We start from the raw sequence: 10,606 nt of genomic DNA, 5'->3' as shown, positions 1-10,606 counted from the left end.
AACTCCTAGTGACTCGGCAGGACAAATTAAATTTGCTCCTGAGGGTTTCTGAGACACCCGATTTTGATGGGAGCAGATGGCGCCATCCATCCGTCACCCACACAGTGGCTGTTGGGTTTGAACCACCGACCTTGTGATCAGCAGGCCAGTGTGGAGCCCAGTGTGCCACCAGGCCTCCTTCATTGACTGCAGTTTAGTGCAAACCCGACTTTTATAACCAGTGGGAAATGTGTGTGACTGGCTTTATTGCGGCCGACTGGCGGGAAGCGGCCATGTCCACGAGGGAGGCCTGTAAAGCCTTAGCTTTCCTCCGGGGGAGCACAGAGTGATTTGCTTAAGAGTAACTCTGATCCCTCAAGACTGGGTTATGCTCCCTTTTGATTTATGGTCTCAATACTCTTCCTGCTCTAAGGCCATTCCATGAACCCCGGGTCACTCTTACCCCCACCCCTCCCACCACCACCACCGCCTCGCCATGGTGGCTGTAGGGGCTGTATGGAGCCTGTTACCACTTGGGGTAGGCTACAGTGTTCCACCAGGAGCTGGGAGGGTCCTGGGAGGCAGAGTGGGCAGGCCGCCCTGTCCTGCAAGGTCAACCCCAGCTGCAGGGCCAAAGGAAGCCCAGGGAGTGCCGGTCAGCCCAGCCCGTTCTTTGCGCTGAATGTGGACCTTTGCTCTCCTCCCTGGGGCTCCCACAGTGTGGGCTCAGGGAATTCCTGAAGAAAGAGGAGGCTTTGAAGGGAAAGGTCTGGCAGGGCTGCTCAACAGCGTCGATTTCCACATCCAGAGCTAGCAAACTCCCCGGTGACCTGGAGGTCCCAGCGAGACTGGCAAACAGGGCGGAGGAGGCTCGGGGCCGTGTGGGCAGCTAGCACTCAGAACCAGAACTGGAACCAGGAGACTTGAGTTCACCTACTGGTGAACTCAACTCGGGTCTGGGGGTCTTGGGTGCTTTGTTTGGTTTCGTTTTTTCCCTTTCGAGAGGAAGACCTTGGCACCTGACAACTGTGACTAGACACGATTGATTGATCTTGAATTAAAGTCCCGTTCCCTGCTCTTTCACTGTGTGACCTCTCAGGGCTGCGCTCTCTGCCTGGACGACAGGCCTGAGCACAGTGCATGCAGGGCGCACTGGGTGCCGGGAAACTGGTGGGTATCATCACTATCTCCTTGCCGGACCCCAAGTCTACCCTGAGATCTCATGTCCTTCCTGGCAGGAAACACCCTTGGATCCAGCAGGCTCTGAGGCAAGCTACTGGAATTCTCTCAGCTATCTCCAGGAAACAACCTTGGGTCCTGGATACCCTGTCTCCGAAGCCACTTCCCAAAGGCTAGGTTGTGGCGCGGCCAATCCACCTGAAGTTAGACACAGGTCCAGGTACAGCCCCCTTGGTCTCCGAGTGGACCGTGCACTGCAGCTGCTTGGCTGAGGGGCTCCCTCCTGTCCCCAAGGAGCAGGACAAGAGAGGAAGATGGGAGAAGTGGGGGGGGGGGGGAATGGCTGCTTCTGAGAAGGAGAAAAGAGACCAGATGAGGGTGGTGGAATGTCCACTGTTAGTGAGAAGACAGGAATGGGCGGAATAACCTCTTTATTCAGATGCAGTGGTCATGGGCCTGCTCACCTGCACGGCCCCCTCTGCTGGCCTGCTTCAGGAGATGCTTGGGGCTCAAGCTAGACTGGGGACACCTCCACCTCCCCCAATGTTCCTGTCTAAGTCACTTTGTCATTTGACCTCCTTGTCCTTGAGTGTTCCCTGGGCGAGAGCAAGGGACAAGATGACCTGAGGTGGGTCAAGTGCAGAGGGTCTTCCAGTCTGAGGTGCCCAAAAGCTAACTCCAAACTTGTTGCCATCGAATCGATGCAGCCTCATTGTGACCCTACAGGGCAGGGCAGGGTAGAACTGGCTGCTAGCACCCAACGCGTAACCACGTCACCACCAGGGCCCCTTGAGGTGTCCAGGATACCTCGATTCCCTTTTACAATACTGACAGCCTCTTTTCACTGTATCTTTCAGACCAGCTGCATCAGCCTTGAACTCAGAGTTCACTAGAAGGGCCAGACGAGCCCCGCCACATCTTGTGGCGGCGGTGGTTATGTACTGTCCAGTCGGTTCTGACCCCGAGCGTCCCTGTGTGCAACAGAACGAAACACTGCCCAGCCCAGCACCATCCTCGCAGTCACTGTGAAGGCGGGCCCCACGGCTACAGCCACTGTGTCCACCCAGCTTGTCAAAGGCCTGCCTCTTTCCCGCTGCCCCTCTCCTTTCCCAAGCATGATGCCCTTCTCCAAGGACAACATCAAGACCTACTGAAGCAGACTCGTGCATGTTACAGAGAGCCTCAGGTGGTCTTTACGCACAGGGGAGTTTGAGAAGCGTTGCCATCTTCGGTGTTTTAAAAGCCTTAAGGCCAGGATGTTTACGAGAAAGTGCTGTGCGTTGAGAGTTGAGAAGGGCGGCTCTGGACTTTGAGGTGGCTACACATAGGTGTCTGATCAGGTCACTGTCCCTCGCTGAGCTTCACCTGTAAAGTGTAGCAGCTACTCCAGATATGCCACCCAAACCTGTATCGAATAAGTTCGAGTTGAGAACAGGGCTCCCTCCTAAAAGATGGAAACCCAGAGCCGGAAGGCATCTGCTCCGTTCCCTTGTTGCCTTGAGGTGCCCGATAGAAACCCAGCCAGGCTGCACTGGCTGTTCTTAAGTCACTGGACAGGCTTTGAGCCTTTTTTATGCCCTAGCCTCCAAACCCATCGCCATCAACTCCACTCCGACTCTTGGAGACCCTGCATAGAGTGGGGGCAGATAACCTCATCTTTCTCCCACAGAGAGGCTGGTGGGTTTGAACCACTGACCTGGCACTTAACACCACCACCAGGGCGCCTCTCCTTGTACTAAAGCAAGAACCCTTGATTTCTGTTTCGACATCCCTATGAATTCTTAAAGGCATGGATCCCATTGGTCACCTCCTCTCCACTCAAGGTTTACAAAGAGCCCGCGTAATTGCATATTCTGTTCTCTTGGGGGAAAACCCCAATCCCCTTAAGCCCGGAGAAGAGATCCCATTCTCTGTGTAAATACCCAGCGGGGGGCAGGCTATAGGACCCTGTGCCTTCCTCTCTAGCCATCTATGTAAGTGGTTCAGCCCCAAGCTAGGTGTCCTGGGTCAGTCAGCAGGGCCTTGAGGAGGCTGGGGATGGCTCGGGGCTCAGGAGGTTTCCTGACACGAACCCCTCTCTCCTGCCTTGTCTCCCCTTGGCTCATCATTTCCCTCTCTTTTCTCCTTCCTGACCTTGTCTCAGCCTTCTTATTCCCTCCTTAGACCTCCCTTCCTGCCCTACTACCTTTTCTGTCTGTCTCTCCTCCGCCTCCTTGATCCTCTTTCCACCTAAGTGGTTGTCATTTTGTCCCCAGTCCAGGTACAGCCCTCGGCCTCCGAGTGGACCATGCACTGCAGCTGCTTGGCCGAGGGGGTCCCTTCTGTCCCCAGCAACTACTGGATCTCAGGTGAGCCCTTTTCCCAGGGCTCCCTCCATGACCTCATGGGTGGCCTGGTGTGTCACTCTGGGGGTTGGGGCTTCAGAGCAGAGCCTTGGCACCCCACACTCCCCTCTCCACTCCAGGCCTGGCCTTCCCCGACTGGGCCTACAAAGCCGAGTCATCCCCAGGCTCCCGGCAGATCCAGCTGTGGCACTTCATCCTGGAGCTGCTCCAGAAGGAAGAGTTCCGCCATGTCATCGCCTGGCAGCAGGGCGAGTACGGGGAGTTTGTCATCAAGGACCCAGACGAGGTGGCCCGCCTCTGGGGCCGCAGGAAGTGCAAACCGCAGATGAATTATGACAAGCTGAGCCGGGCCCTCAGGTGAGAAGAGTCGGGTGTGCAGTGGCCAGAGAGGGGCAGCGTGGGAAACCTGAGGTGGTAGATCCTCCCACCCCTCCAGTTCACATCCCTCCAGTGCTGGGGGAGATGCTCCCAGGTGTGTGTAAGCACCTGGTTCTTTGCCTTGGGTCTCCTGGGTCACAGGCTCCCTTCTGCCCACTGGGCCAACGCTCTGTTTCTGCCCTCGGACTCCCCATCCAGGTATTACTATAATAAGAGGATCCTGCACAAGACCAAAGGCAAGAGGTTCACTTACAAGTTCAACTTCAGCAAACTCATCGTGGTCAACTATCCTCTGTGGGAGGTTCGGGCTCCGCCAGCGCCCCACCTGCTGATGGGAGCCCCTGCACTGTGCCGGCCAGCCCTGGTGCCCATGGGCGTACAGAGTGAGGTAGGTATGCAGGCCACCACCTATCCTCAGACCTGCCCCCCTACCCCCCAGCCTTCCCTCAGCCTCAGGGGCCACCAGCCTCGCTCTGATGTTCCTCCCCTTCTGCACCCAAGTCCCTGCGGGCTCAGGGCAGACATGATGGTCGCAATCTGGAACCATCTACATGGTGCAGCCCCCACCCATGAGAAAGGACGGTGCCTTCTGTGTGGGCATCACCTCTACAGGGGGACCAGAGGGAAGGGCTGAGGGCTCTGTGGGGTGAGGGTCCAGGCCATCTGAAAGCTTGGGTAATATCTGGGCACCAATTATTTGACCACCCCCTGGGCTGCCCACTCTGCACCAATAGGAGGGCCAGGGAGAGCGATCCCGCCTTCACACTGATGTCGCCTCATTCCTCAGCTCCTCCAGAGCATGCTCTTCACTCACCGGGCCATGGTGGAGCAGCTGGCTGGGCAGCGGACCCCCCGAGGATCCCTGGGGGTCTCTGGGGATAAGAAGGGGAGCAGCAGCAGCGATCTCCGTGAGTGCTGGGCATGGGCCATGACCCAGGGCATCTGAACCGGAAGAGGGGGAATTCTCCAACTGAGGCTATGAGTGATGGGCCATGAGGCAGGCACTCCTCGGAGTCACCGATTCATTCCTCGCCTATTTATTGAGCACCAGCTCTTGGTCAGGCTGGCAGTTCAGGCTGAACACTGCCCTTCAGGGTTCTCCGAGTCTGGCAGGCAGCAGCCACTGACGGGCACTGCGACTCTAGTAAGTGCCACCTGCTTCCAGAGGTGCAGAGAAGAAGGTGGAGAGAGCCAGCCGGGCGGAGAAGCAGCATTCATGAGCACCTAGATCTAGCCAATCCGGGGAACTGTTTGCCCTGACTGGAGAAGAGTCTGCATGATGGGGTGGCACAAGCAGGGAAAGTAGGAGGTGAGGTTGGCAAGGGAAACAGGTATCCACTCTCCAGCAGCTTCAGAAACCATGCTAAGGGAACGGATTTTATTCTTTGGATGGAGAGACTTTCGTCTATTAAAGATTATCCAGGCTGGGTGCAGGAGGTGTAAGGCTGGGGTTGGGAGGCTAGGTGATGGAGGTCAGACCCAAGGCAAGGCCTCTCCTCCTGAGGTGAAGAAGGGGACCCCATTGAAGAGAGATTGGGAGGGTTCCGTGGTTCATTCACTCTTTCACTCCTTCATTTCTTCTTTTGACAGATAGCTAATGACCTCCTGCATAGTGTACCAGCCACTGCCCTAGGGGCTGGAGGCCCCCATGTGAGCGAGACAAGCTGTGCAGAGTCTGTAGCTGGGGGTGGGGAGGGAAGCAGACATCCGATGTATAATCTCTCATGGTACCTGTGCTAACTGCTGGAGAGACATGAGTTCAGGCGAAGGGCAGCAGGGAAGACTCTCCTGACAAAGGGACATTTGAGCTGCCACCCAACACATAAATAGGTGTCACATTAGCTCAGAGGGAATGGGAAGCACGCAGCAAGCAGAGAGAACAGTGGGTGCAAAGGCCCTGGGGCGACAAAGAAGAGCTGGGAGAGGGCCAAGGGAGCAGCACCTGGTGATGGAGGCAGACAGGAGGGTGGAAATGGAAGCAGAGGTCTGTTTTCCCAGAGCCATAAGCTGGGAAGAGAGAAAAATCAGAGTTTGTCGCAAAGACTCTCCACCAACTCAAGGCTCGGCAGAGGAGGCCCCTCCTCACCAGGCAATTTCAGCCCAGCCACAGGAAAGCTCCAGCACAGACCCTGCCAGCGAATGCACGGTGTCTGGTGCTGGGCCCCCATGAGTGCCTCCCAGGTGCATGCGTGCATGTGTGCGGCGGCCCAGGGCTTGCTGGAACTTGCCTGGCCACCAGTCTGGCAGCCTGGAGCTAAACAGCACCTGAACAGCCCTGCTGTTCTCCACGCCCACCTGCCCCCTCCCAGCTCTGGGAATGCCTGGGGCACAAAGCATCTCTCCTTGGGAAACTATGAGAGGGGGAGAGTGTGTTCCCTCCTGAAGCCCAGCTTCCAGAGGGCTATTCCCCAGGTGCCTCCCTGCCCTCTGCAGGTGCGCACACAGGCCCTGCCTATGCCCAGGCCCCAAGGGACATGACGGGTGTAGGTCACTGGGAGGTGAGTAGCAGCCGCATGCCCCACTTGTGGAATGAGACTCCAGGAGGCTGTGCCAGCCCCTCTCCTCCACCCCCACTCTGAACGTTTGGGGCCAAGAAAGGAATCTGCTTCCGGGCAGTAGAGCGGCCAAGGCTGTTGAGTTGGAGAGAGGAAGTAGAAGGACTGGTATCTGGAATGGGTGAGAGAGAAGGACTCCTTCCACAGACAGCCCTCCTGGGCTGAGCTCTCTAAAGAAGCTGGCCCTGACCTGGAGCCAAGGGAGGCCCCCCCCCCACACACACCCCTGTCCCCCCTCCTTGAGAACTCAAGGAAAAGGACAGTGACCTTGAGAGAGCATACACTGTGGGGGCAGGGGCTCCAGGCTTTCTCTCCTGGGCAGGGGGTGGGGGTTGTCATGTTGACTGTTTTTTCTCGTCATCAGGCCAACCTCAGAAATATGCTTCCTATTAAGATAAACTGGGTGTGTTAGGTAATAATTCATTTGTCTGCCCAGTCGTTGCTGCTATTCTGAAACTCTTTATTGGGAACCGGGTGAAAGTTTACAGAGCAGATCAGTTTTCCCTTCAGCAGTTCAGACCCATTTGCTTCATGTCACTGAACGCAGTGCTGGTCATGCACCGCCCCTCACCGATCCCACCTCTCCCGCTTCCCGAGCCCTTCTGAACCCCAGGCCAGTGCCGCTGTTCACATTCGTTCCCTTAGAAGACACCTGCGACCACCGGGACTGATAGTTTCCTGTCAAATGCCCAGATGCCGGCTCTTTCTGTTGAACACTCTGGAACCGCGGTTAAGCTCTTTGAAATATAGAAACTGGCATGACACGCTGTATCATCCTCTTCAGGGACCCGCGCTGAATGTCCCTACTGTGGGGTCCCAGAGCTGGGGGTGGCACCGGGGATGTGGACACTAGAATAGGATGGCCTTGGAAGGAATCGCTTACAGGAGGGTGGTCGAGGGCTCTGGCCCTGCCAGTTGGGCTCACTCCACAGGCCTCAGGTCCACAGCCTTGTGCGGCAGGCTCCTTCCAAGTGGTTATGTCATCAGATCTTGGGCTCACCGCTTGCTCCCCAGTCTATTTCAACGTGTGGGGAGCCCTGTGTCAGAACTGGGCCCCACAGGGCTGTCAGTGGCCAATGACTTCTCGGAAGTAGAGCTTTTCCCAAGGCACGCCTCTGGGCAGACTTGACCCTTTGGCCTTCTCGGTGAGCGTGTGAAGCCATTTGCCCCCCTCCCCTCCCCCCAGAGGACAGACAGCAGTAGATAGAGAGGTGGTTTTATGGATGAAGAAACTGAGGCCAGAGACAGTAAAAGACCAGCCCAAGGCTTGTTTGCCTAACCGGGCTGGCAAGGGAGCCCTTTGCTGCAGGACTGGAGGGGAAGAATGGTCCTGTTGAGTTAAGGCAAAGAATGTCTTCATTCAGTCAACAGATTTTTATTGAGCACTCACTGGGCGGGCTGGGGGCGGGAGACCCAGGGAGAATCAACAGGTACAGTCCCTGCCCTCCCAGGCTGCGGGCGCAGACAGTAAATAACCGTGCAGATGACGGACCAGGGCTAAGCGCCCTGGGGAAGGCAAGGAGGATGTGGGCACTGACAAGAGGGTTCCCACCTGGGCTGCCCACAGAAATGGCATCTCCGATGAGACTTGAAGCCAAAGAAAGGGAAAAGGAATGGGGTGGGAGGGGAACAGAGCCAGGGTGTCCAGTGTCCCCTGAGGACAGTGTTGAGAGGAGAGAGGGGTGTCTCCTTGTGATTCTCTCTCTCTGTCTGTCTGTCTGTCTCTAGGCCTTGGACCTGCCCCAGTCCCATGCCGGCTGGGTCCCTGCTGCCACTTTGGAAACCTACAAGAAGAGATGCCTAGCTTTGCCGCCTTCGCCCCTCCACTAACGCCCCTTCTCCCGGCTGACTGGGCCCGCCTCTCCGGACCCCTCCTGCCCCCACCCCCCACGGAGCAGCAGCTCCTGGGGGCCTCCAAGCTAGAGACCCTTCTCCCAGACCCCAACTGCTCCCCGGGGGTCCAGCATTTCCCAGGGCTCTTGTCCCTCATGCCAGAGGGGCTTGGGGGGAAGCCTGATCCCGCAGTGGGGCCAAAGGAGTCAAAGGGGAGTCAGAGTGCCCGGGAGAGCTTCTCCCCAGAGGCCTCAGTCCTCAGAACTGGGGAGGAAAGCCCTCCCTCCCCCAGTCTGGAGGCTTTCAAAGCAGCATGGCCCTTGGATCCTCCTTAATTGGAAAGGGCAAGGCGAAGAGGGTGGGGGGTGTCCCCCAACTCCATCCCTCCCCTTTTCCAGCACCCTCTGACTTTGCACTTTCCAGCCCCCACCCCTGGCAGAACTGGGTCTCCAGGGCAGGAGAATTTAAAGAAGTGCAGTTGGACCCAAGGCAGGGGAAGGGGTGAGGGGTGCAGGGAGAGGAGTGTCTGGAGGGGGGGGTGGCTAGGACAACCGGAACAAGGTGCTGCTCCTCCCCCAAATTGCTAATCGGATTACGAAGATGCTATTTGTTTTTCACATTGATAATGTTTTAAGGAAAAGTTTGCAACTTAGATTCTCATTCAACTGCTCCCCCACCCCCAATGTCTCATGGCAGTGATTACACGCACCCACGCTTCCTGCATGGTGTCACTTCGCCAATGCCACCCATCTGCCCCTTCCTCTCCACCCACTCGCTCTGCCCCTCCGGGCCGCCTCACCTTTGCTCTGGGTACACGTTGGCCATCCAGTGTCCCACAGGTGTTACTGCTTGTTTCGTGTGCCCCCCCCCCCTTAATAGTTCGCTGAAAGGTGGGGACCTCAGGAACGGCTTCCGATCTGGATTAGAAGAGGATCTTCAGGTGACAGTCTTAGAAGTCCCTCTAGTCTCTGTTAATCAAGTCGGTCGGAACTACTGGCTTTGTTTGCTTGCTTTTTTATGGATTTGAGCTTTGGTCCACTCTTTCTCCATTCTAACCGGACTTTCCAGCATGTCCCTGGTCCTCACCATCAACAGTGGTAGCCAGGGACCATCTAGTTCTCTTTTTGTTGTTTTCTGCTTCTTTAAATCCTTTTATTAGGGGCTCATACAACTCTTATCACAATCCATACAGACATCAATTGTGTAAAGCACATTTGTACATTCATTGCCCTCATCATTCTCAAAACATTTGCTCTCCACCTAAGCCCCTGGCATCAGGTCTTCATTTTTCCCCCTCATTTCCTTCTCGCCCCTCCCTCATAAACCCTTGATAATTTATAAATTATTATTTTGTCATATCTTGACCTGCCCGACGTCTCCCTTCACCCCCTTTTCTGTTTCCATCCCCCAGGGAGGAGGTCACATGTAGATCCTTATAATCGGTTCCCCCTTTCCAACCCGCCCTCCCATCTAGTTCTTTGGTGTCAGGTTGGAAGAGGTTGTGGTTGACAGGATCCTCGTAATCTTTCTTTTTTTTTCTTGAGGGGAGGGGAGTAAGGTTTGCTTCATCCGAAGTCTCCCACACCTCCATGAGCCCTGGGGTGCAGTGGGTTCCTGGTGGGCTGCCAATCACAGGGTCGACAGTATGAAACCACCAGCCGCTCCTGGAAAGAAAGAAGAGGCTCTTCACTTCCATAAAGATGTACCGGCTCAGCAGCCCACAGGGGGCTTTGTCCATTTCTACTTTGTCCTGGGGGGTGGATAGGGGTCTAAATGTGATTCCAAATTTAATCAAGTTGTGGGGGTGGGGAATTAAGGGTCTAGGTTGTGGAGGGGTTCAACTACTTTGAAAGTGCCAAGACAACTCCAGCCCCCACCCACCCACCCCCTGTCCTCTCAGAGGCCCACCCTCCTCTGGACTAGTCACCCTTGCTCGTTGACTCCTCCTGGGTGTTCCTCCATCCCCTCTGATTCCTGTGACCCAGGGAGCTCCCGATCCATGCAGGCACTCCAATTTCTCACCCAAATTCCTCTCAGCCTAGAGTTGGGGAGGCCTTCTCTCTGTGGGTCATCCTCCACTGCATACCTCCAATAAAATGCCCTCTTGGGAGACTGCCTTCTGCCGCCTTCTGCCGATGGCCTGCCTCTAGTGGGCCCGGCCCCTGCTGCCTCCTCTGGTCCTCTGTCCTGAGTTGGAGCTAGACACAACCTAAGATTGTCACAGAAAGGCAGCTGGGACTGAGGGAGGGCCTACGGCGTGGAGCCAAGCCAGAAGTCTAGGTATCAGACTCCCCCCGCTTCACCTGCCCTGCTCCCAGGGAGGAGGCCTGAAGGAGT

General features: G+C 56.4%; 1 protein-coding gene across 1 annotated transcript; it reads left to right on the top strand.

Moving 5' to 3' along the window:
• The first annotated feature begins 3,445 nt into the window (after window positions 1–3,445).
• Window positions 3,446–8,604, top strand: LOC142437107 (ETS translocation variant 3-like protein). The gene is made up of 5 exons (XM_075540400.1): window positions 3,446–3,506; window positions 3,623–3,860; window positions 4,080–4,269; window positions 4,669–4,789; window positions 8,165–8,604. Exons 1-5 carry the CDS (start codon window positions 3,446–3,448, stop codon window positions 8,602–8,604), a joined length of 1,050 nt encoding a protein of 349 aa, XP_075396515.1.
• The last annotated feature ends 2,002 nt before the right edge of the window (window positions 8,605–10,606 follow it).

The sequence above is a fragment of the Tenrec ecaudatus genome, chromosome 1, assembly GCF_050624435.1.
Source record: "Tenrec ecaudatus isolate mTenEca1 chromosome 1, mTenEca1.hap1, whole genome shotgun sequence".
NCBI lineage: Eukaryota > Metazoa > Chordata > Mammalia > Afrosoricida > Tenrecidae > Tenrec > Tenrec ecaudatus.
The sequence above is the reverse complement of the archived record's forward strand: the minus strand, read 5'-3'. Positions and strand labels throughout refer to the sequence as shown.